This window comes from Nyctibius grandis, chromosome 10 (assembly GCF_013368605.1).
Source record: "Nyctibius grandis isolate bNycGra1 chromosome 10, bNycGra1.pri, whole genome shotgun sequence".
In the NCBI taxonomy this organism is placed as follows: domain Eukaryota; kingdom Metazoa; phylum Chordata; class Aves; order Nyctibiiformes; family Nyctibiidae; genus Nyctibius; species Nyctibius grandis.
This window is the reverse complement of record NC_090667.1, coordinates 17,409,217-17,435,890: the sequence shown is the minus strand read 5'-3', so window position 1 is coordinate 17,435,890 and position 26,674 is coordinate 17,409,217. Positions and strand designations below refer to the sequence as shown.

The 26,674-nt window shown below is 49.1% G+C and overlaps 1 protein-coding gene across 1 annotated transcript in view; it reads right to left on the bottom strand.

Moving 5' to 3' along the window:
- Positions 1–26,674, bottom strand: part of CACNA2D2 (calcium voltage-gated channel auxiliary subunit alpha2delta 2) — a 197,674-nt gene that overhangs the window by 114,254 nt on the left and 56,746 nt on the right. Inside the window, 1 exon segment of the mRNA XM_068409717.1 lies at positions 21,484–21,600. Within this exon segment, the coding sequence (XP_068265818.1) occupies positions 21,484–21,600 (117 nt within the window).

The following is a 26,674-nucleotide window of genomic DNA, read 5'->3' as shown; positions in this document are numbered from 1 at the left end:
GTAAGTCGAGACGTGCTGTTCTTCTGATGACCTCAACAAAGTCATCTGTAAGACTCCCTCCTCCAGCTTGGCTTGGTTGGAAGCCAGGAGCGGGTGTCCTACATACGGCACGCAGCTTGTCTTCTTCCACTCCTGCACCACCACCAACCCTCCTTCCTCAGTTCAGAACATGAAAGCCCACTTTAGCGTTCTCAGACAAAAAGACCATCATATGTCCAAGTCTTGGTTCCCATTCAGATGGGGCCACAAGTACTGGCACCGGACTGGGTCCAGTTGAGTTTTGAGTACCCACAAGGATGGAGTCTCCACTACTTATCCAGGCAACTTGTTCCAGTGTTCAACCACCCAACACCCAACACTAGGCAATGGGAGTGCTCAAGCACAGTTATACCATCTACCCTGGTGACAAGTGAGCACCAGAGCAGGCAGGAGGGTCTCTCCATAGCACCAGCACCAGGGAGGAGTGCCCTCTGCTTGCCTGGCCTAAGTCCAACTCCCTGTTGCAATCCAGGGCCAAAAGGTTGGGCTTGAAGCTATTTGCATAATATTTTTTTCCTGAATGAAAGGGGGCTGAGAAGTTGTCTCTTTGGAGCAGGAACACTGAAATAAGATAGGGTGTCACCTAAAACACAGGCTCTGTGAGCAGGACATGCCAAAAACAGAAGTATGTGGGCAGAGGGTTAAGCTGACTGTTGATTCAAAACCGTGTGTTTAATGGAGTAAAGGAGCCAAAGAACAAAGGAAGAAAGAGGCACCAAGCAAGAGATCACCCGATGGAAGGTCTCCAGACAGAAGAACAGGTAGGCTTTGGTTCAGGGGCTCTAACTGCTCCTGCAGCTGCTGGAAGGGCAATATAGCAGGGTGCAAGCAGTTCAACACGTCTCTAGAGTACGCTGAAACCAAACTGGTTTTGGAGGTGGACAGGGATAGGATATGAAGCAGCAGACACATCATGGCAAATTCTAAAAGAATCACGTAAGGTTGGGAGCTTCACCCTTGGAGATCTTCAAAACCTGACAGACAAGTCCCTGACCAACACATCTAACCATCCCTGCTTTGTGCAGGGGGTTAGACCAGAATCCTGCTATATTGCCCAGAATTTTGACAACAGCTTTCCAAGCACTGTTCTAGCAAGAATTTCATGCAACTGTGAGCAAAGACGTTGTATCAGCAAAACCAGCCTTGGTGTGCCATCTCAGAAGCGATGAGTGCATCACTAGCTCCATCATTAGTTCCTCCTCCTAATGAGGCAACCCACAAGCATCAAAGTATTAGCTAAGCAGCTAGACCAGAGCAGCAGCAGCACAAAGGAGGTTCAGGTCCAGACTGCCAGAAGGTTTGCCTGTGGAGCTGCTCCGCAACACCGAGTTGCTCTTGTCCCAACCATCAGTCACAGCAGAAAGCAGAAGGCATGAGGAAAGGACTGCAGGGACAAACTCCCAGCTCACAAGCTGTTTCAAGCAGCGCAGCAAAATTTGGTTTGTTCTGGTTTTCACCATTGTTCCTCTTTTCCATGAGATGCAGGAGAAGCTGCTAACCTGCCACCGACCAGCTGAGGAACCCTATGTAAAGAACAGATTCACACACCAGGTCCTGAACTCCCACAAGAAACACAGCGAGGCGCTTTGCAAGAGGGAGTTGGATTCAGGACATAAAAGCCTTCCAGGTCCACAGCAGAGACAACACACTGAGGACTCAGGACACTGTACAAAATGTCTATATCCTAACAGAGGAGAGGGTCCTCTTGGTGTGGTTCCTGCCAGTGAAATTAATTTTCTTAGGAGCCTGCAAATGTTTTTTCTTGCTAGGAAGGCACTGATGTCCCTGGAGGTTAATTCTTACACTATCTGTCCTCACCAGGAAGAGAGAGAAGAAATAACCAGAAAATAAAGCAGAATGTGAGATTACCATTTCTTCTGCAGCCCAAGTGGGAGTGGAGACCAGTGATCCACGCAGTGAAAGAGCTCGTGTCTCTCTCACGGTCGTGCTCCCCTCTTTCCCTCCCAATGTAAACTGACGCTGCGGCGTGATGAGAGCTGCCACTTTTCCATTTCACCTCAGCACTATGGATTAGGCAAATTAGCCAGCAGCTTTCTGCAATACCACAGCCAATCAGTCCCAGCTCCCCACCTCGTTGGTCACAGCCATCAGGAGCAAGTCTCATCCAGGAGAAGGCCTGCAGGTTTTGGATAGCTGGAGGGACTCAAAAGCGAGCGCCTTGCAGTTATTACGTCTTCCAAAGGAAAGGGTATGGCTGAAATTCTGCCACAAAAGATTCATCATACATTTAAGATGTTGGCTGGCTGGGACAGAGCTACCCCAGCGGGATGCTCGATCCACACCCAGGCAGGAGAACGTGGCTTGGCCAGACCCTAACAGGGTGCCTGGCTATTTCCCTAATTTCTCCAGGAAACCTTGCAGCAGGAGCTGTAAGACCGCTCTGTGGGCAAGGCAGGATGGACCAGGAGGCCATGCACTCATTGGAGACTGTGTAACTGCTCCCATAGGCTGAACTTGAGCAGATCGCTAGAGGAAGACCACTTCCCAAGAGTCCTTGTTACAGAGGATCTACAGAGTCGAAAGATGACTTCCTGTGGAGACCAGGAGGCCACGGACTCTACAGAGTTCACTGCCTCTTATCCCCCTTATTCCTTGTTTTCCACTCATCCCTATATAAAAACATCCAACAGTAAAGGAGCTGTTCAGAGAAGAAGACAAACCTCACCAATGCATTTAGGTACTGACCTTAAATCAAGTCTCACAGATCTTAGTAGCTTTGATTCCTGAAAAAATTTCCTTAATGGAAAGACAGCACCATTGCAACCAGGAGCTCACGAAAAGATGAGTAAGCACACAATGTACATGTCTTGCAGCCTCAAGGTCACCTTCACCTTCTCACCATCACACCAGGCACATCACCCCAACCACCTGCACTCACCTTCCAGACATCACAGCCAAGTCACTGCCCAGGGCTTACTCCCCCCATCTGTAAAATGAGGACAATGACAGCAACCTCTGTAAGAGCAACTGATTTCCTGGGCAGCCTGCTCCAGCTCACCCTGCTTTGAGCAGGGGCTCAACTCGATGATCTCCAGAGGTCTCTGTCAACCTCAATGACTTGGTGATTGACTTGCACTGCTGCTCTGGGTTGTGGCTCCCCAACCATATGTCACCTGGGATTCACAGGTACTACGTCACACGCCTGTCCTGCCTGTAGTGCCTGTTGGGAACTGAGCACACAGGACACAGCTGACTCCTCCAGCCTTGTCCGTACAGAGCCACCAAAAATACAGTGTCACTCGGAACCAAGCTGCAATGCACTTACCTGCTAAACCCTGCAGGCACTGCCATCATTTTCAGCCCAAGATTGAAGCAGTAGACTCTATCTAATTTGCCTTCATTGAGGATGAATTTTAGATAAAATTCAAACTGATTAATGAAGAGGAGGTTAAGCACTTCCAATCAGGGTGGTGAGAAAGGTGCTAGAACAGTAAAATTGAACCCAAGATTGTCTGTCTCTCGACACTTTTTAAAGGTGGATAAGCTGGGAGGACTCCTCTAAGCTGCTTCCCCACATCCCTATTACTGTGGATGGATGAGACCAGCTGACAGTCCATGGCACACTGGGGTTCCACCATAAATGAGGTGTCACAGCACACTTCCCTACGGGACATGAAACACTAAAACCCACGTATCATCAATAATGCAGAGCAAGGGGTTCCTTTCAAATCATTTCCATTTATATTTCCATTCTGAAAATTTCACATTCCTACCAGCCAGCTGCCAGGACTGTAAACAGCAACAGTACTGCATGATGGGAAATTGACAGCCATGGCTGGGTTTTATCTTGATTGCTGCCCTGAAACACCTCACAGCAGCCATATTTTGCAAACCTTGGCGAAAGTGGGCTTTACCAGAAGAGGAGAGCTGCCTGGCGGGATCTGGCAGCTGGTGGGTGAGCAGAGTTGGGCTTGCTAACTGGTCTCACCAAACGCATCTGGGTAAGGCAGCACTGTTGTCCCTACAACAAGCTCTGCTGCTCTAGAGACTTGAAGGCCTGCTGGAAACATTCATGACACCGTGCCATTGGATGCACTGCGGGCATAATTTTCTGCACAATGAAGAGCAGGAAGCCCAAGGCTGAGCTGGTGACCAAGCACATGCAAGTAGCAAGGTGTTCATCTCCATGCTATGCTATCGCTGTGCACCAGGTCCCTCCCTTGGACACATGCTGCCCACCTCTCAGAAGCTGTGACAGCACAGTCCTCTGCCCTTTCCAGAGCATGGGGAGGATGGGAATCAACAATGGTCCCTAGAAGACCTGCCCTCCTGCCCACCCACGCTGGGGAGCAGTGAAGGCATGTTTCTTCCCAGCAGCTCTTCTGCACTTCCAGTAGATCAGGACACAACAGTATTCGACATGTCTGGGGTGACTCCAGCTCTCTGTGGAGATTAGAGCGCCTCTGCATTAACTCTAGAGAAGATCCACTTCTCTGTTTCTCCTCTGGGACATTCAACAACCGTACTTGCATAGCAGAGCAGCCTCAGCCTTTCCAGTCATTGCTCTGACACCACTTGGCTCACCCAACAGTACTGAAGACAGACCAAGTGCCTGGAATCGAGCCAAAATCTTCCCATCGCCATCAGCTTCACCCTGCTCCGAGCTCTGGATGAATTTACAACCCAGAACTCCAATAGGTTCTCTCTTGCCAAATCTTCTGCAAACAGCCAGAGCTTCAGACACTCCCAAGATTTATGGTACGATAGCTTAACGTAGCAATCTTGGGGGGAAAAAAGAGGAAAGAAAGACAGGAAGAAGGCATTTATGGAAGGAGCAAGGAGGAAAAACTTTCAGTAAAGACAGACATCTACTATACAATGGCAAAGATGACAGTTCCTGACAATAATCAGAGGATGGAGAAATGCCATTATCAATGAACATGATGTATGCAAATATACTGTCCTACAGCAGAAAGCTAGTGAACTTCTGTCTGTACCCTGTTCCTTCAACTCCTATTAAAACTTTAACGGCAGCAAACTGTAGTCCTTCTCAAAATTCTGTCTCTGCCTCTCTGCCCCAGACAAGGCCTTAACGATAGGAACAGCACAACATAGATTTTGATACATTATACAGTATTTCTAATCCTCACGTCCATGATGAGCATGCACAAGTGAAGGAGGTGATGGTCTTTATTATGGAGGACCCAGAGGAATTTCAAAGCCTAAAAGAAATTTACCCCTGGATGGATCTCCAAGAAGCACTCACACCACATAACTATCCTCTTTGTGAGGAGATTCTCAGACTAAGACACTTCTATATTATCTCTAATCCATGCAAGTAGTCCTAATTCCCCATCTGTGTCCTGACACAAGCCACAGAACCAAACATCTGCATCCATAGACAAGCAGCAGCAGAAGACTTCTACTGGATGTTTTAGCAGAACCTCAATCCATTGGGCTTCATGAAGCATCTTCTCAAACATTTAAAACAAAGAAATTTAGAGTCCTAAGGGAAACAGCAAAGCCAGCAAACCACAACATGATTAGTCTGAAGCCAGCCATGTGGTGAAACATAGATAAACACACGGGATATCTTCCAGCTCAGATCAACTGTACCTACCAGTTTGTAGGCACATCTATATGACAACACACATGGCAACAACAGAGACCGGGAGGTTGCATGCAACAGATCAGTGAGGGACAGCAAATGATGGGCCGGGGTTATCTTCATGCACCCAAATTTCTCCACAAAATTACACAGTTGTCAAGTGTGTCCTAGAGGGAGCAAGGGGCAGCAGGAGGAGCTGAGGCTCATCTTCCTCAACACATGGCTCAGGGCTCATGTTGCTGTACCAAACTCAATTTCATCCTTCAACGTTTCCAAATAATAGCTGTGACTCCTGCACCTAGAAGACACACAGATTTTGAGTGTCCCTCAACCTGGCCAAGTCACTGAAGTTTTTTTTCAAATCGCGTCCAGGTTTGCACTTGGCAAAGAGGCAGAACTGAAGCAGAAATGATGCACCTTAACTCAAGACCAGGCAGAGCTGATGTGGATCTTGCCCAACATCCCCTGACTGCTCTGGTGCTGGATCAAGAAGCCTGTGTCCTCTTTGTTAAGAGATAAAATAAAGCAAAATTGCTGTCCTAAATATTACTAAAGCACTGTCTGGCATGTTTAATAAACCTTTCCATTTGGGTAAATTAGCACTCATCTGGACAAGTGCTGAAGTGCTGTTACTTGAAAAAAAAATTCAATGCTCAGAGTCTAATTTAAATAATTATCAGCATATTTCTGCTCTGACTGTTTTGCTGAAATTACCAGGAGACTTGATGCAGTCTGAGTGTAAGTGCCTTTTGTCTGCATGTAATTTATTGACCCCATTTCTGTCAAGTTTTTGGCTCACTCATTGCCATGCTGGAGCACTTCAAACCATAACCAAAAGGACTTTAGGTCCAGACACAGTAAAATCAGTAACAACCGATTTACTTTTATAGATCTTGAAAGGGATCTTGATAAGTTACCTCCTCACATTCTCCACATGAGCTAAATCTCAGATCTGTGATAATCTTCTGCTCTTCCCTTAGGTGGCTGTCTGGGGACCACTGGAATCTATGGGGAAGACCAACACACCATCTCTGCAAGTCAAACCAGGCTTCAGGCAACAAACCTGTGCAGTACTGGGATGTAGGCTGAAATATTTTAGTAAATCCTCCAAAAACCAGAGTGTGGATATCAGGTCTTCAGCACCAAGCACTTCACCCTACAGACCTACTGCCATCCCACCGCCATGCTCTGTAAGGGACGCAGTCTGCAGTTCCAAGCAGCTATGAGCTTGGGTCCCAGGGACAGAACAGCCCTGGGGACACAGCACTGACCTACAGCCATGCTCGTAGCAGGAGGCCTTGGTACCCAGCACACCGGCTGCAGGATTTTATTTCTAGCAAGGAAAACAGGGAGAAAACTCTTGAAATCTTTTTCTCCATTTTTTGGTTGAAAAACAGCACTGATATTTTTGCCTTTTCTTCTGCCCTACCTCCAAGACTTTCAGCAGAAACTATCACAAGATGCCTCGGTTACTCGAGATGCCCCCTTCCCTGGGAGCAGCTCCGACCAAGCCGCCAGCGCCGCTGGTCCAGAGTGCAGATCCATCCCGCACAGAGAGCTGCACAGCCCTGGGCGCGGGATGCTGCTGCGAGGGAGGGGGCAAGGTCTGCCCTGAGGAGATAAAGGTGATGCTCTCGCCTCGCTCCCTGCTTCCCAGGCTGCATATGCATTCAGCGAGCGCTCCTGCCATCTGCACCTTATGGCTGCCGTGACGAGGCAAGCTTCCCCCCAGGGCACGTTCCGCAAGCCTCGCATCCGCTAGCTCATCAATCCTTGGCTCTCATCAAAAGGCAAACTTATAAACAGGCCCAGACGCTTCTCGCAGGTTTAATGGAGGCAGCTAAGGAGCTGTGATCATTCGATGTTTTCCAATGATAGTGGTGATGCCTGAGGCCAGCAATAATATTACCATGAAATAAATCTGCAGTAATATAATTAGCAGGGATGCTATTATGGCGCAGGTTTTAGGGATGCTCAGCACAGAGGGAGCAAAGTAGCTACTCAGAACGGGACCTTGCAGAGGTTCTGGGTTTGAGTAGGGGCTGGAGACGAGAGAGAAAAACACCAATATCAAGGCAGTGGAGACTACCTGCATGAGTCTGTATGAAGAATAAACCTGGTTCTTTAGAGGCCAGAGGTTATTGTAAACACGGCTCTGTGCAAGTCTAAGGGTTAAATCCAGCTGACTTTCTTCTCGCCACTCCAGATACTGAGTGACTTTCAAATATTTGTGCAACATTCAAAAAAGCCAAGTTCTGACCAAACCCACAAGCTGGTTTGGAAGCAGGAGGTTTGCTGCATCCAAACATCCCTCCCCAGTCGCAGATCGCTCTTCTGTTTGCACCTCCGCACCACGCTCGCTCTGCGCAGCGCAGGGGGCTGCAGCGCTCGGATAGCGCTTGCAAAGCAACTGCTTCTTCCAGCATCTGGTCTGTGAGGTGCTTTGTGGCTATCTAAACTAGGGTGGTAGATGGAGCAGGTAGATGTGAAACAACTCTGAAGTCCAAGAGAGGTGGGAGAAGGAGATGCTGTTTTCTCTGGCGTGCTGCATCAAACGAACAGCTGAGGCAATGGAGAACAACTTTTTTACTGATCATATCAAAGGCAGACAAATATCACTAGGTAAAACTGGGAGGAAAAGATGGAAGGGGTTGGGTTAGAAAAAGGGATGCTACTGGTATCTGAAAGGAAGAGCTAAGAAAAGAGTTGGCACCTACCCAGTATTTTCTTTTGCTTGCAGACTTAGCACTAAAGTAAGAGCTCAGACAAAGGATATAACCAGAGCAAAGTGTTTAAGGAGCAATGCTCATGGGGGAGAGGAAGGGAAAGAAGAAAGTCAACATGTGCCACCATCGATCCTCAGTTTTGACATGAAATCCTTACGGCAGTGGTTTTAAAGCCACACTCAGCGAACAGGGTGTTCGCCAGGACTCCCAGCTGGGACAGACACCCTTCCAGGGACAAACTCGTGAGCTGGAGCTTCTGTGCCAATATCCACATGGCACGCCATTGCTTGGTTATAAAAGGGGATGTGCTAGGGGAGAGTTTGCACTGAAATCAAGAAATTGTCCTTCAGCTCAGCTGGGCAGGAGATGCCCTGGAGGAAAAACCCGAAGCGGGCAGTCTGCCCTCAGCTAAGGCTCAAAGACTCTTCATAGTTTTTAAGTGTGTTTCCAAATCTGCAGTCAAACCTACACCTTCCCTCTTTTTTGCTACAATAAACTTTATCTTAGAATGTAATCTAGTAATAAAAATGGTTTTAAAGTGATCTGACAAGCACTAGAAACCCCATTTCTTTCAGAGTGACAACTCTATTTACAGCAGCACATACATATGCTCTGTTTTATATTCCACACGCCCTCCAGGCCCTCAAGATTTGGGATATATCCTTTCCATCCACTTCCAAGAATCAATTTCAGCCATGAAAAGAAGTTCCTCAGAAGGTAGGAAGAAAGATTGCTTCTAATGTTGGGGTCTCTGTACATCTCCCAGGACAGGGGTGCGGAGGGACGAGCAGCCTACCTCTCCATTTCACAGCTGTCCTGCTGCACCTGAGCAACCCTCCCGACTCCAGCGGCCACCGTTCAGCAAGCTCCACACGCCAAGCCTGAACGGGCCAGAGCTCTGCTTTGGCTTAGGGGAAGTGCAAAACAGCTGGGCAGCACCATGCAGGGAGAAGATTTAAGGATGCATTCAATTCTTACTCTTCCAGAAGGGCGCTTTTCACATTTTCTGCTAAAAGATTTCACGTTCAATCCCGAACTGGCCAGAGAACAATAGTGCCAAACCCAAGCAGAGCAGAGAGAAGGAGCTTTGTGCTCTAGGGAGATGTTATTGTAGCAACCATGCGTGAAGGGCACCTTGTAGCTAAACGTCCCAGAACTTAATTAGCAAGAAGGGCTCTTGTTCCCGGGTGTATCGAAGACAAAGTATGATCTCTCCAGGCCTCAGTTTCCCCATGCGTAAAGCTGGGGCTGCCAAATATATCTGTCCTAAGGGAATTAATCACTGGCTGTACTGTGCATGGGAAGCCAAACTACCACCACCTTGAAGCTTGTTATCTGCTTCCATGCTCATCCAAGGGCCCGGTTTGCTCGCCCCTCTTCCCCATCATGGTTTCCCACCACCCCCCAATGCTGCAAAGCTCAACATCTTCTCCCATAATCTTATCTGACTTCCTCAATTACAGGCATATCAGTGGAGACTTCTTCTTTTGTGCGAGCGGAGAGCAAGGCACGGTTAAGATTAGCAATAGGAACGGCACAGACGGGCGCTTTCTCCCTATATAATTACGTGATATAAAAGCTGTGCCATCTACTGGCGCGCACCATGAAACACTGCTCCCAGCACAGCTCCAGTAAAGCTGTTGTCGCCACAGCAGCTCTTTGTGTAGAGCTCAGGTGGGATTTCAACTCGCACCTCTTACAAGTAGCAGCACACAAAAGGCAAACACAGGACGGCCAAAGACGACCGTGCATTTCGCAGCGTTGAAGCCAGGTGACCAGCCACAGACACGCAGCACTGCCAGCACTCATGGGAGCCCTGGGCTAGCATCCCAGTCTGGAAGGGTTGTTCAGTCCCAGCCCGTATAATCCCCCACTTGTTAAGGAATTACCAGCTTTACGTAAAGGAATTTTTTTTTTTTAATTTTCATGCCTGCACAAAAAAACCTGCCACCATTTAAAATGAACTTTAATTCCCATTATTATGCTTAAAGTTTTGGGAAGACATTTTGTCAGGCACAAATACCGACCTACAGCCAGCAGCCCTGCACAGCAAACTAGAGTTGCCACTTCCATCCAGCCTGGAAGGGGACTTCCAACAGCCTTTACCACCACGCTCTTTGGCCACTTCCAGGGAGGTGGCACATCTGAAACAGCAGAGGAGGGACAGAAGGCATGGACGGAAAGCAGAAACACCAGCCCAGAACACAGGTGACTCTGGCAGGCGCTGGCAAGCAGAGACACGCAAAGCCCAGGCTGGGTTACGGATGAGCTCCCCTGCCCTTGCAGGGGCTGCTGCAGCCCAGCTCCGTGCCCGCTGCCAGCTCCCCCAGCTAACCCAGTTCCAGCCCCGCACGTTCCAGTTCAGCCAGCTGCTCCACACCACCACCAGGCAGGCAGGCAGGCGCGTGGTTAAATATTTTTGTTCGCATCTGTTTCATCTTGCTTTCTCTTCAGATCGTGCCTGTGAACGCTGACAGATTTCTCATCACATGGCTGTATTAAGCTGCTTTTTAATTGCATTTTGAGGGACCCAAAGGCCAGCAGGCAGAGGGGCACTTCATGTTTCCAAGGAATGATGTTTTTATTATAGTGGCAGGAAAGGTTTTCATTAATCCCCTGCAAGCAGACAGCTTCCATGCAGCATGCTGGCTGCAGGAACGGCTGCTCCAGAGGACCAGGACGATTTGAGCACTGTCTGCTGGAATACCACGGGCTCCCAACAACTCCTCTTTAAAGAGCAGATCACAGGCTTTGGCACTAAACTTGCATTAAATTGATACAATCTCTTTAATGTTATCTCCGGCTCTTTATCACAATTGTATGTGCAATTTACATTCTTGTCACCCTTTTTTTTTATTAAGATTTGCTAGATCCTTATCACAGATATTTTACGCATTGTTGTAGTGTCACTCAAACATTTAATGGACGTCAGCTGCTCTGGAAATATATAACAGCTCCTTGCTATGGGATAGGGCTGGATGCTGACGGGTTTCAGGCTCATGTCGTTAAAGCTACAGCAGACGCAAAGCAAAGCTCCGTGGAACAGAAAGCACGGTCCCTGCCAGATACCACGCTACCAGAGAGCATGCTCGCGTGCCGGCTCGCGTATAACAGCACAGCACCCCTTGCCCAGAGCCAAGCTCAATGTTTACTACGCGAGCCATCTTCACGCTAGCCTCCTGCTCCTCACCTGCAGCTATCCCTGGCTAGTCATAGTCACAGGACTCCCGTGCAGAGACCTACCGAGGTGAACTGTGTCAAAGCTGGTTTGCGTTTCGCGGGCTGCAGAAACGAGACTTGTCAAATCCACTTTCTTTAGGAAAAGAAGGTGGGATTTGAAGAGAGCTTTTGAGACAAAAAAGCTTTATGCAAGTCCATTAACCTGCAGGACCAAGCCTCCACCCCCTCAATCATTAGTCTTTAACTTCGCTACTTGTCTATAAACAGAGCTATACAAATAATTGATTTTTAGTTCAACTAGGGGATGAAACCCTTAAAAAAAAATCCTCATTCTACCTGAATTGAATTTAAAATGATTCAGTTTTTCTTCTGAGGTCCGTTATTCCCATTCAATATAAGAGCCTTCCACACCAATGATGCATTTCAAACATTCAGGGGAAAAAACCATGAAACGAGAATAAATTGGTGGGAGCCTGTTTTGCCCAAGATCTCGGGCTTCAGAGAGATCTTCAAGGATGTACAGCAGCACAGAGGGCAGGGGCCAAACTCCCAGGGACGGAGAGCAGATCCATAAGCGCAGAGGTACACACTCCCTGCAAAACTACAGGCAACGCCGGGGAGATAAAACTGCTGCCCTCGCCCTCTCCCACCATGCACAGATTACAAAGCCGTAGGGCAGGGCGCAGAAGCGACTCTAGCTACCAAACTGCCAGGGAAACGCATTTTCTCACGCCAAAACTAACCAAGGAAATTCAAATAAATCCCTTTTTCAGTGACACGGTTTCTTTTATTTTGCTGTCATTGCATGATTGCATGTTTAAAGGTTGTTTTATAAAGAATTAAATGGCAATTCTCTTCCCTAGCACCAATTCCCTCAGAGCCCCCCTCCTCTATAGCATCACTCACCATTTTAGTATCTATCTCCATCTATACAGATAGACCAGTAAGTCTTACTCATCACCTTTTACCTTTTCAACGATCGCCAAACGCATCCCCTTAGTGATGGCATAAGGCAGTCCTGAGAGGCCTCGGGAGCTCGAGAGGGTAAGGACCAAGCTGATGGATCTGAGCTTTGAGACAGCCAAGAACTACAACTGCCGCAAATCCCTTGACAACGCTAATGGCTTTAGTTACCTCCATCTCTGCTAAGAGCACTGCTCCTGCACTGCAGAAACCAGGAAAAACTGAAAAACAACATGCAAACTGCTGTCAAATACACAACACAGTTTTAGGAAGGGAAGTAAAACACCCTTTAAGGACTATTTCATCCTTTTCTTCACTTGGTCTCAGAGGTCTCTGGGTTCCTCACACTGTGCTCCTCCAGAGCACAGAAAGACAAGGCATGCACAACGATTAAACCCTCAAAGGAAGGTTAGCTCCCATTACAGGGAGTTCATAGTCTTCCTCCCCGTGCATGCAAACCAGCCTGGCAGCGCTCACAGAGCGGGCGCGAGGGCAAGCTTTGCTCAGGCTAAAAGCCCAGCCAAAGCTCCCAGCGCTGCTGCGTGACCTGAGAACACGCACCTCAGCCCTGGACACAACGCAGGGGCTGGTGACACGCTGCAGCTCCCCTCGACATGCCTGTCTCAGGGGTGAGTGCAGCACACAGCGCCTGCCAAGGGGAAGATGCTTTGGGGCAGGGAGGAATCCATAACCCTACAATAAATCCCTGGGCAAAGGCACCAGGTACAGAGCTAAGTGGTACGGACCTGGAGCGTGAGAACCAGCATAAGCTCACCTCCTGGCTGATAGCTGGCTGCCAGGGTAAGGGACCAGAGCAATATTTCAGTTTTTGGGAAGGGGAAAGTCAGGAAACTATGTATTTGCACAGGAAAAGTAAGAAAACTCCACTCCGGGTTGGAGAGCTATACTAAAGACATCAGCTTGTTTGCAGAACTGGTTTTGCCTCTGCTTTTGCTCCAGGCCCTGGTAGGGCATCCCAAAAAACCCCAAAGAAGTCTCTTCTCTGAACTGCAAACATCCAAACATCTTAAAGCAAATACCCAGAAACAAAGCCTTAATCTGCCAAGGGCAAGAGAGGACAAAGGTTTCTTCATCTGTTCTTTGCCAGCAGCCACACAAGCCCGTGGTGCCTGAAGGCTGACAGCACGCGTACAGGGCTAGAGACCCGAGATGGAGACGTACTGAATATTTTAACAGGTCAGGACCGTTGCTTATCACTCCCCCACCCCTGACTCCAGACGCATTTGCAATACTGAGCCTGTACCTTGCAGGGGTGCCCCCAAACAGGATGGTCCCAGGAGCGGTGCCAGGGGAGGCAGGAGCCCCTGCGCCCTCAGGGCCGCCAAGCGCACCAAGCAGCTCACCAAGACGTAAAGCCCGCCAGGCTGGGCTGCTGCCAAGCGTTCATGGGAGAAGAAAGGGAAACGTTCAACATAATCTGCATGAAAGTGCAGGAAGCCCTAAATCACGTTAGTGCTATTAAGAAAGCTGGTTACATCGCTCAGCAAACCGGCCCAATACAGTTTTGATAGACTTGTTACAATCATCTGATTGTCCCTGATTAGATTAGACAATAAAGCCCCATCCTGGTGTGCGGGCATTGTTCGGCTCCCCTCTGCAATCTGTAAATTAGAATTCCAGACCTGGGAGATTGGATTCAAATTGGATTACTGGAGCAGGTCCAGCGCAAGAACAATCGTGAGGCAGGAGAAGACACACACACACATACACGAATAAATAAATAAATAAACACATGGGGACAGTCAGCCAGGATTTGATCAGGAACAAATTAAAAATAGAATTAAAAACAAAAGCCACCAACCAGCAATTAGCAAAGAAGCGGGAAGAGGGATGGATTTGTCCCTATGAATTAACAAAGCGCAGAGGTCATACCTTTGTTTTGCACTTCTGCGTGCACAAGGTTGATGTTCGCTGTGGTCCTTCCTCCACGAATGCAAGAGCTCCTGCCCGTGGCCGTGCGGCTGGAACAGGGCGGGTGTGCACGGGGCAATGAAGCCCCACATCCCACCAAAACCACAGGCTGTATCTGAGCTCACCTGAACTATGTTTATTCCCTCCTTCCTCCCCCATTTTGCTGCCCAGGTGACACAGGTAACATGTCCCTTAGCTTGGACATTGGTCTGGGACCCAGCAGGCCAGCGTGTGACCACTGGTGGCCTTCTGGCATGCCCAGAAGTCCCCCATCAGGTAAAATGCAGGGCTGTATCACACTGCAGCAGGAATACCCACCCGGGCCGTGTGTGCAGCACCACATGCTGCCACCCAACCCGAGCCCCTGATGCCCTGCAGCGCAGGAGGGTCTCTCTCTTGTCCTGGAACCCCACAGGTTAAACATGCCAACAACTTGGCCAACGAGTGCCTGGAAGAGCTTGCTTCAGACAGCTCAGCAGGGCAGCGGGACCTTGTGCTGCCAGCAGCAGAGGAGAAATCCAGTTCAGCGCCAGGGCTGCTTCAGCTGAATGCTGACCCCCTTTGCTGCCTGCCCTGAGACCACATGCCACCAAGACCAGAGGACATCAACACCCCCAACAGCGAAGAAGGGAAGAGAAAGCCACCATGCTCGCACTGCCGCTTTCCTACCAGCCCACACCGTGACAGAGGTCAGTGCCTCTGCCACCGAGAGACGAGGGAGTGGGGAGATGCTCTGAACTGGGCTGAGAGATGCTTTGCTGCATGCCAATTTTTGCAGCTCTTTAGACAAGTGAAACCTTTCGTTGCCCCTGTCAGGGAGCAGAAGAGCTGATAAAGACTCTGTTCACCACATACCTGCAAGGGAAATCTCAGGGCTATCAGAATTGTTAAACAGATAAACCTGTCCAATTAAATCCCCTCTGCACTCTTGATATACGCTTGTGCCAGACGTAAATGGAGCTTGGAACTTGTCCCAGCTGAACAGTAATGCACCGAGTGTTCAACCGGGACTAAAAGCACAACTGGCCTGAGCTCCTACCTCCCACGATGCCGCCGCTGACCAGCTCTCGCCCCCGAGAAGCTGGCTTGGGAAGTACTTCGTGGTAATGCACCGAACTCCCACCTCGCCCTCCATCAGAGTATCCTAAAGCATGGCCAAGTACTAACTGCACCATCACATCAGAAGGAACATGCAAGAAAAAAATGCCAGTAAGTGGGAACACCCAAAACTGAGGGCGGGGGTTGGAAATTGGAGACAAAACTGAGGAAATTGCTTAAGTAATTTCAGTAAGAAAACCCAAGCCTTACTCATCTCCAGATCAACCATCTTCATCATGCAACAAATCCCAGCTCTTCCAGCCACCTTCCCTTAGGATCCAAGGCAAAGGAACATGGGAACACCACAAACTCTTAGAGCCATGTTCATCCGAGCTTTGTAGCCACAAGAAACCCAGCCAGACATCCCTGCAGGATGCTTTCAAAACACAGAAAATCCCCAGTCTTGTCCTTTGTATTCATTTTTCTGCCAAAAGAAAATGCCTAATGCCAAGTGTAGGTTTTCCCACTCTTATTACAGGAAAATCTGAAAGTCTTCAGTGAAATATATTGTGAGCTCCTCCACCTTAGCTGAAGGAACAGGAGCCTTGAACCCTCCTACCAAATCCCTCCTTTCCCCCAAATGCTCGTCCCACACTGGAGCTAAATACGTAGCAACAAAAATATGCAGTTAAATTCCACAACAACAGAAAAAACAAACACCACAAACTTTTCTCTTAACTACTGGTAAGTGCTGTTATTTCTCTCATCACCAGTCATGCGAGGTGCACCGAACCTACTACATACACACTCATATATGTAACATACACACATATATATGTCACAGACATACTATAAATTCTGAGACATGAAATGCCACTTTGCTGCACGTCTGCTCAATGCGTCGTATTCGACACTTACTGCACACAGCTAAGGTCCATCAGAAATATAATGAACTTCATCTTAGGCCAAAAGATTTTGCTAGTGATGTACAATATGCAAAACTAAAACAGCTCTTTGGAAAAAATACCGACCCAACCATGCCACCAGCATCTCATGGGGGTAATGCCAGAGCCCGCAGACACTCGTACCGTGTTTCATGGATAGGGAGGTCTCTTTTTAGAGATGGGGGAAGGCCACCAGCACAGACAGCAGTCGTTAGGCTGGTCATGGTGTGTAAATAGCTCACTTCAGGGCATAACCCACTCAGTAAACTGTGGGATGTGCCGCTCACAGGAGGCAAAGCAAATTGTCTGTGGTTAAATATGTGAAGGATGAAGCAGTCGGCATCCAAAAGCAGCCTTCGCAAGAGCTGTATAAAAAGCAGAAACAAGCCTAAAACATACCCTAGGATCTAAAATTCCCATCTCTCAGCCTCCTCCTCCATCCAATTACAACTCCCTTCTCCTCCAGTCTGCGAAGCTTCAGGAAAGGACAGACTCGGAGGCATGGCTGATGCACTTCACCTAGTGCTATAAAAGAAACAGATCTGGGGTGTCCGTAGAGCGGGGTGAGTACCCTCCTAGGTCCTGCACCACAAGCAATGACCTCCTCTTGTTCCCCCCCCCCCATTTTACTGCAGAGATGCTTTTGTGGCAATAGAAGAATTTCCTGAGGCATCGGGCTTGTGGAGCAAAAATGATGCAGTAACCCCTCAGCTGCTTGCACCAACGCTTTCCAAAGCCCTTCATCACCCCAGCAGGCCCCCGCCACCCTCTCGCTTTGATCCATGCTGTTTGGCATCGCCAGCACAAGTGAGGAAGCAGGCCTGGGCTGCCGACAGCTCCTTGGTGGCCACAAGCAGCAGACAGGGCTGGGGCATCCAGGGACACGGCGTGGCAGGAAGAAGCAGCCCGGGTCTGCAGGCAGAGGACCAAGCGGGAACAGCAAACAGCACAGGGAAGGGAAGAAGACATGTCCTTGTGTTCTGGGCACATGGAGAAGGCAAGGGGCTGGATTTGATGGCAAGGGAGGCTCTTTCCAGTGCCTTTTATCTTTGCTGCTTCCTTTCCTTTCTACAGAGAACTGGCTCACCTTCACCAACCTCACCAAACACAGCCACTGAGGCTTTAGAGGAAGGGAAGGTCTCACCACTATGGGTGAAATGGGGAATCCTAGACAGGCTACACCAAGAGAAGAAAAGAAAGGGGAAGAGAGAAAAATGCCCCTCAGCTTTGGAAATCCAGAGCCAGCAGCCGCCCCGTGCCCACCCCCAGGTGATGGCTTTGCCCCGGCTTGCTCAGTGCTCCACCAGCAGCAAACTCCAACAGCTGATCTCCTAAACAAGCTCACCAAAGAAGCCCTAGCCTGTAGGTACACATCTCTCTGGACACACACAAAGGCAAGGAGGGGTCCAAACACACCGAGAGATCAAAGAAGAGATGGGAAATTTAAGTTAAAAACAAAATTGGCAAAAGAATGTATTTGGCAAACAACAACCTGTTGAATTCTAGTCTCAGACGATGTCGATCCACAAGCCAGCCAGCTATGATTCCCAGCACAAGGGAAACACAACAGGGATTTGTAATCATTTGGCAACCTGCCACCTCGTTCCTTTCCGCACATGAAGGAAGATGTCTTTCTTAGCCCTAACAAGGGCACGCTCATGAGCGTGGACAAGAGCAGCCCCTTAAACTTCTACCCAGTTGGGAAGATACCTACTGTTTCCTTACACCTCACCTGTAGCGAGATCCGTAGAACTTCCCCACAACGCAATACGCTGCGTACATTTAATGTCGTCTCCTTCAGGAGTTACTCCACCTTAGCAATATCTTTTACTTCCATTTCAAAGGAGAGTAGCTGTACTTTTGGTATTGAAGACCATCTCTTCTACCTCTCCTCCTGCTAAAAGCTGGCAATAAAAGGCAGCTGGAGCTATCGAGCCCAAAGGAGACTGTGAGGGTAGGCTTGAAGCCATGAAATCATCATGGAGAAAGGACACTGGAGGATGCTGGGGAAAAGGGCAAATCCACGACAAATAGAGGCCAGCTGTGTGGGACATGGGGTAAAAGTCCCCCAGGACCCAGCTGTAGATGCTCTGCTCTAGTGCCACCTGGAACAGGTGGGGATTGCAAAAAGATCTTCCTAGGAATTTTTCTGTGCCATGATGAGACTGTCACCAGATATGATGGTCTGGAACAAAAAGGGAGCGACAGCATCCAAATAACCAGTCCCTTCTAGATGACTGTTATTTTAGGAAGAAATTACCCTCTTTGCTACACACCCCTGGCTCCAGCACTCCTCCAAAAAGCACGTGGGAAATCAGAGTGTCCTGCTAGTGCCAGACCTGTGCCACGGTGCAGCACCATGGCTGTCAGGGCCAGATGGACGAGTTTGGTTTCCTTGTGCTTGATTTCTGCTGCTTAGAAATGCAACACACAAGGTAAGAAACTATGTATTATTGATAAGTGCTCTGCACACAGTTTAACTTTAATAAAGAGGCATTAATATTTTCACTTTGAAAAAGGGGAAAATAGGCTCTTTGATGGCTGGACTGAATCACCACCTAATCAGAATGGCACTCGAAGCGTATGCCCATCGAGTGTGCCCAAAGGCTAGCTAGCACCTTCCTACAAAGTCTCACCAAAGCACAGGCAATATCCCTCCTCTCTCCTGCAGCAAAGGAGACAGGGAGGCATCTTTTCAGTAGAGTGAGTACGAGTGACGTGGCAATTCATACAAGGAGAGGATCCATTTCTCCCTCCTCACCTGCCCTCGCTGACACATGGAGTCCCACCTGACTCAGACGCTGAAAAACACATTTCAAGAAGTCATCATCACTCTCGTGAGTCATGAGAGAAGGGGAGGAAATGACTCCAGGAGAGATGATTCAACTAAGGGGAGAGTTGAGACAGAAGAAAACACAGGCTGGAGAGTTGAAGAAGCTGTGGGAGCCCCGCTGCTTTGAAGGAGCTTAGCACAACGTGGAAGAAATTCAGAAGATCCAATTTCTCCTCCTCTCATCAACTTCCCCATTTCCAGATTTTGCTGTCAGTACCACCAATCCAAGATGCCAAGAATTTACATGCAAGCTGGATGTAAGAGACTGCTTCATCCGGCGACCGCGCTCTGAAGGAGCCCTCTTGAAGGGACTAATTCAGTCAACGGATCATTGTTTCCACTACAATAAACCAGCACCAAGTGCTCATTATCTAACCAGTGCTGCCAGAATCATTCCTCTGCATCGGGTCTGGCATCAGGCAAAGCCTTAACAGCGCACCAACCACTCCTGCCCAAAAAAACAACAAAAAGGAAGTCAAATTGGAAGATGAACAACTGACCTAGCACCAGAAGGTGCACAAACTCTCGAAAGCCTGTGTGAGTCAGAGCAAAGGGTAAGACAAAACACACTGACTGATCAGCTGAAATTCAAATGGCACCGTGGAAACCACCCAGCACAGTCTTGCCGTCTAACCCAGCGTTACTGCCCTGCGCATCCCACGGGAGCCACGCGTTGTCCAGGTGCATATCAAGTGTGCAATTAACTTCTGTCACCCATGTCTTCCTCCAGCATCTACAGATGGACCGCATCTTTGGAATGTTTGATAGATGATATATGCTTATGCATGCACACAAACTATGCAAACAGAGGGACGTAAGCTCATGTTAAGAAAAGAACCGGTATCCCTGTTCTTCACTTCTGCAAACCCAAATGCAGTGGTGACAATGTCCACCTCTTTAGTCCCACTTCAGCTCCTTCCATTCAAGCTAAAACACTTGGTGTGATTCCCAAGTAGGCTTGATCTTTACCTCCCAAACTCAAGAACTGAACACACAACAATCTTCTTCACCCATATCCCTACCGTTACCGTATTTGTCAGTTACTGTGGACAACCCCATGCCACCCTGTCAGTCAAGCCGGTCTTCAACCACACTTGACTCAGATCCTATCAGGTCTTGAAACTCCCCTAGCCTACATGGGTGTCTTGTGATTCCTTCTGCATGCCTTGTCTGAGCTACTTCTTACCCAGCTATGGAGACATGTCACTTCCAAACTCTCACTGCCTTAGTTACACCTCAGTTATTGCAACACCTTTTCCCTCACCATGGTACTTTTTCCTGTGCTCCCATTCCTGCCAATCAGGTTGAAGGGTGACCAAGTCTTTTTGGCCATAGTCCCTATGCGGACACAACAGCTGTGCTACCTGCTCTGAGCCTTCCCCTTGTCTACTGCCCCACAAAAGCACTTCTAGTTAATCAAGCTGCAAGGCATGCCCAGTTGGCCGTACTGCCAGATGTCCATTACACAACTTCACCCTGCTCACTACAGTCAGGTATGTGAGAGGATGCTACAGCTCCTGGAAGTGACACTCTTACATAGCTCCCATACCCCTCTGCAGCAGAGAGGGTGTCTCCATCTCTCCAGGGAGGCAATTACTTGTCTCTGCCCCGGAAGCAGAGAACACTGTAGCAGAACACGGCCTTGCTGCCACCTCGTTACAGCCACCGCTGAGTTTTACTCACTCCACTACAGATAAAATGAATTCATTTTAAAAGGAGTGCTACAAAATAGGACGATAATTGGAAACGTACGCAGGCACCCACGAGGGCAACTCACACACGCAGTCAAGCACAGGATTCAAGTGCCAGGCACCAGCATGAACATTTCAGTGCATCCTCTCCTAAACAGGAAAAAACCCTGACTTGTCTGAAACACTTCCACGAGCTATTGCAGGGACACCGCAGCACCTTTGCTCCTGTTCACCACACCCCCAGTTAAATGATTTGGTTAAATTTGCTGCCAGGCTTTTGCTGTCACTTGTATTCTTATGGCAGCACCTTCAGGTGTTCGCATGACAGAGGGAGGAGATAAAAAGCAGGAAGATACCTATAGCAGATCCTCACATGATACGTCCTCACCTCACACCCCAGACATACTCCATATGAACCTGTGCAACTGCAGGATGCAGTTCCCAGAAAAGGCCACACAACCACAGAAATTACTTTGAAGCTGAGATCATAACACTATGCCAGCATCAACCCGCTGCTTTAAACTCAACATATCGGACAAAGGATCAGCACACAGGCCAGTCATCTTACCTTTAAAGCACGGACTTTCTTGGCCAAGAGGCTCTCGATGTCTCCTGCGACCTTCTCCACCAGTTTCCTGGGTACATTCTCCTTAACTTCAAACAGGTTTCTGTTCTCATTGTAGATCTAAGAAGGGAAACGAGAAAGAGAGACAGTCAATATTAGAGAGAAGTACAGCAGTCTTCCCACAGAAAAGCTGATCCAGAGGGTTCCTTAGATGCGGAGCCTGGCAGCACGGGTGCAGGCAGGGCAGCCTGGGCACAGGCAGCAGTGGGTACCAGGGATGGGAGCAAGGGGATCACATGGAGTAGGAGAAAACCTCATCTCTAAGCAAGCCGTAGTAAAGTGGCACCCTCAGGAAAGCAGGATTTCTACAACTAGTCCAGAACTCAGCCAGGCTATGGTGGGGAGGGTGGGGAGAGGCACAGATCTATACTGAGATTATCCTGAAGGCCAGATGCAATTACCTGGATTTAAGTGTTTGCACCCAAAGTGTGCAGCTGTGACCTGTAGGCCTGCCCTTCCAAGCCACATCACACAACTGCAGAGGACAATGCCAGCGCCAAGGGACGTGCTGTGGCATCAGCACTGCCCCAACAAGAGGGCTCAGTCCCTCCACAAGACTTCGTAACCACCAACCCCTCAGTTACCTCCTCAGGTCATTTTCTGACTTGTTAACTTGGCCCGTCTGCAAACTTAGGTGCAACCAACACAAGGTAGAAGAGAAGAGGTTTTTACAGTCATCTGAGATTAGGAAAAAAAATATCCTCATGCCTTATCTTTTCTTAAGTAAGATACATGAAGAAAACCACACAGCAAACAGGATTCTGCTTCTCTCTGAATCCTTGGGCTACTTGCAAATACCTGCAATTGCAGACATGAAGACATCTGGCAGCAGAAAACCCTCCAAGGAGAGCCAGACCTCCCCAAGGAGGTAGCTGACTCCATGTTTAACTGCGATTTCCATGCTAAGCATGTCTGGCACTACCCGAGCTTGCATGATCCTTGGGAGCTGAATCATTGCTTCCCACAGGACAAAAAAAACCCCTCTTTGCTGGAGCTTCATCAGAGGTGAAATGCTCTGTGTGCAACTGCCGGTTTGTTGCAGACCTGACCATTGCAACGAAGGAAGAGACCAGGTGGAGCAGAAACCATTTCTCACGACACATCTGCCTGCCTCTGCCCTGATCTGCCCTGGGTCTCGGAGCAGCACCCACACACAGACAGTGAACAACCAGCTTCCACAAGACAAACACGCACCCCAGAAAGCCCCACATTTTGCCCTGTGCTGGCAGCATGAAGGCAGGACTAAGGAGAGGCTTGGCTAGAGACACCCTCAGGCTGATACCACCACAACTGTTTCTCTTGGCAGAGCCAGCAAAAATAAAGGTACGGGCAGGCAGGTGCCCAGGGCCTGGAGAGCAGCATGTCACACAGCTCAAGAACAGGATGAGACCCTCCTGGTATGTTGGGAAACTACTTACTGCACCCTTTTTTCTTTTCCAGATGTTAATGAGCTGGAGCAAGAAGTGACTCCACTCCCTGAAAGGCAGCTGGTGATGAACTGAAGAGCCTGAGCAGAGACCCCCACCCCCCTGCAGCCTCCCCTTTCCTTTTGTGGTTAAACAAAGCCGTTTCTGAGGTTGAAGCCACAGGAGTTCACTCGGTCACTACATGAAAGGCTGCTCTTTTGGCTTTGCACAGTCCCTCCAGACCCATGGGGTTAATCTTCAGGGTTCAACTTTGCTTTCTGCAGCTCTCGCTGGGGTCTCTGCTCTGCCCGAGCTCCTCCTTTCTTCCATGCCACAAGGAAATTCCTGACAGCACTCCGCTCCCAGCAGCCTTGTGTCCACATACACCATTACTCCATCCTAGGCAACTGTTTTTTTGTTTTGTTTTGTTTTGTTTTTTTTTCCCCCCAAAAAAAGCCCCAAGGGACTCAGGTAACCTGTCCTGGATGCCAGGATGGTAACTCACCCCGCCTCTATCAGTGGGGTGGCACACAAAAGGCTCAGACCTGCTCATTTCTGAAGTTTCTGGAGAAAAGAGCATTTCTGTGAATTTTCCTGGTTACTGACCTGCAAGAGCACGGCCCATGAGCCAAGAGCAGAGACGCAGCAAGGCAAACGCCTGCGGTCCTCATCCCACTCCTCAGTCCCTAAGAAACACATGGGACGTGGCTCCAGCGCCCTCCCCCAGGCTCTGCTCTCGCAGGCTCCAGACCTGCCAGTCTCCAAGGAAGGCGAACTCCAAGCATTAAGTTTTCAGCCAACCTGATTCCAAGGGCTTCACCCAAATCATTTTGGTCCCCAAACCACCCATACTTCACATCAATTTGGCAGCTCCTGCCTTATTATAGGTGATCATTATGTGAGCGCAGGGACTACAAAGAGGATGCTTTAGTAAGAGAACATGTTTTAGAGGCATCCTCAGACTCCAGAAGAAATGATTTCTATGTGATATTCACACCAGAGCTCCATCACACCCCGAGCTTCAGACTGAAAAGCACGTATTGCCAATAGCAAAACTTTCCCTGCTAGAGAAAAATGCCCCACACCAGCACAGAAAGGGTTAAAGCAAGGAAAGCTTGACACAAAGCAATATTCTCTCACACTCTTCCCTTTGGTAAGTACCAGCATAACAAAATAATGTGTTTGGAAGGCACGTGCTACCTCCAGCTGAGCAGCAGCAATTAGGAAAGCAGAGGAGCAATCTTCAAGGAGAAAGCTTTGGGTAAGGAGGGCGTCCTGACATTAGTATTTTCCTATTATGAAACAGAAAATTGGCTCCTATTGGTTATGGCCAGAAACGGTGCCTGTCCGCAAGGGAGGAAAAAAACACAAAAAGAAACCAGGAGATGTTCCTCCAGCCCTCTCTGCAGCTGCAGAGCTCCGCAGTCTTCTCAGCTGAACAGTTCATCGGCGTTAATTAGAACAATCCAGCATGAATTAACAGTGACCATAGGAGCACAAGAACGTACCAGACAGGCAGGGGAATGAATGGTAGTGCTCCACGCAATTAAGATAGCTCTGTGCTCTCCATTGTAGCATTTTGCTTCGGGTTGTGCAGAACTTGGCTGGGTTTTACTTATCTAAAGTGACATTTCCCATATTGGGTTTTTCCTTGAGCTGAATTGAAGGGCGAATTTTGTGGCCAAAGACATCCCAAATGTTCCTCAGCGATGGGAAAAGCCTTTAGTTTTGTCCAGATTAGAAAGCCACTCTCATTTAAATTCTCCTGTGATCCAGTGCTCTGGGACCTGGGTTTGAAATTTGCAATAGCAGTGACCTCGGAGTCAAGAAACCACTGCTTCTGATTCCATGTAGGTACACTCACACACAGCCATACCAGCACCCTCGGGGAGAAGGGGGGTGCACGTTGCACGCTCTTGGTAGACCGGGTTTTACTTTGCAATCCTTTCGTGAACACACCCCATCCCCTCACAGTCTGCACAGACCCCCCGACAGGCAGGAGAGGGGCTGCACAGGACCCCTGAATTACCTACGGAGGTATTAGCCCTCGGGCAGCACAGAGGAGGAAACTGCTGTATTCAGGGGATGGGGATCAAGATCAAATTATAAACTGCAAATCTCAAAAGGTCTGGGAAGGGCTGAAGGTGGATGCAGTAGCCAGAAGAACCAGGTATGGCAGTGGAAAGAAGAGTCCAGCAGTGGATGCTGAGAGTGAACTACTAAATGGCAAGAGTGTGTGTGTGGGAATATTAACACAGGCAAACCAACAGAAAGTACTGAGTTGAAATAAAAAAAAAAAAATTTATAATGGTGGCGGGTGGGGGGAGAAAAATCAAACAGCTCAAGACAACCTGCAACATGGAAGATTTCATCCCAAATACTTCTAAGCATAGTGCAATTCTAAACAGCTGAGAAGATGATCTAAACCAGCACAGAAGTGCTAAGTAGCCTTGCTAAAAAGCAGAGCTGGTAACACAACCAATTGCCAGTACATGTTCACAGCAGCAACTGTATAACGGAAGAGGCAGATCTGACATTGCCTCAGAACATCCCTTCTCTAAATTCACTTAGTTGCCTTGCTCTTAATGCACAACAAATGGTGCTCATCTCTGCTATTAATTCCCTCGGTGCCTATATATCCAGGGAACTGTCAGGGTTCAGAGAAAGCATTTCCCTCTCCCCAGTTCCCCATGAGTGCACCCAGCACCTTCACACTGGGCAGCCCAAGAAGGAACAGAAAAGGGCGCAGAAATACTCCCACGAGTGCAGAAATCGCCACTCCATGAGCTGCCACAAGAGGACCCAACGCCTTCCCATGGGTCAAGGCAGTTGATCATAAAACATGAAGCAAAATAAACTCCGGGGGAGCTTCCAGTATAGCACCATTAGCACGTGTGCCTTAGGGCACCACTAGAAAGTAAAAATTGTCTCCTCAGCCCCAGCCTCGCTGTTTCCCGCAGGTGCTGGCCTCCCCTGCGCAGCAGCAGGGCCAGTCTCCAGCGTCCTTGCCCAGGGCAAGAGGGAGGACACTGACGGGAGGGCTGGGATGGTGGGGTACATGTGACCCTTCTCCGTCCCTCTCCCCCCAGCTCCATTTCACGTCCCCCAAGATGGAGTTATCGGAGGGGCAGCACTCTGCTGCGGTTGCACAGCATCATCTCCATGCCAAGGCACCCCTCTACCCCACTTAAAAACAAAAACAACCACCAAAAAGCTGAACCCTCACACGGCAGCTGGTAACCCCAGCAGCTCTCGGCCCCATCGTGCCAGAATACAGGCTGTACCCACAGCTCAAACCCCAGCCAGGGTTTCCTTGGGGCCAAGCCCTGCAGCCCCGCCGGGAGAGGCTGCAGCACACCAGCTCCTGCTGCAAAGGCATCTGGTCTGGGCAACCGTCATCTTCCAGAAACTATTTTTTTCCTTGCCCCGTATGACTCCAACACACCTGGTTTGGACAGCTGCAGTCCAAACACCAGCGTTTAATCACAGTGCAAACCTGGCGTGTTTGCAAAAGAGCGAAGTATTACGCAGAGCACCAGAGCGGGCTGCCTCCCTGCTCCCAGGGCACCGCGCCCCAAAGCAGGGTGCTCCCGGCGAGGGAGGCCGCAGACCGAACCGCACCTCTGCAGGCACGACAGCCACGCACACCTGAGAGAACCCCTCACGCCCCAGCAACGGGCCTGTGCCACGTCATGCCCTACAAAGGCCACACACCAGGAAAAGAAAAG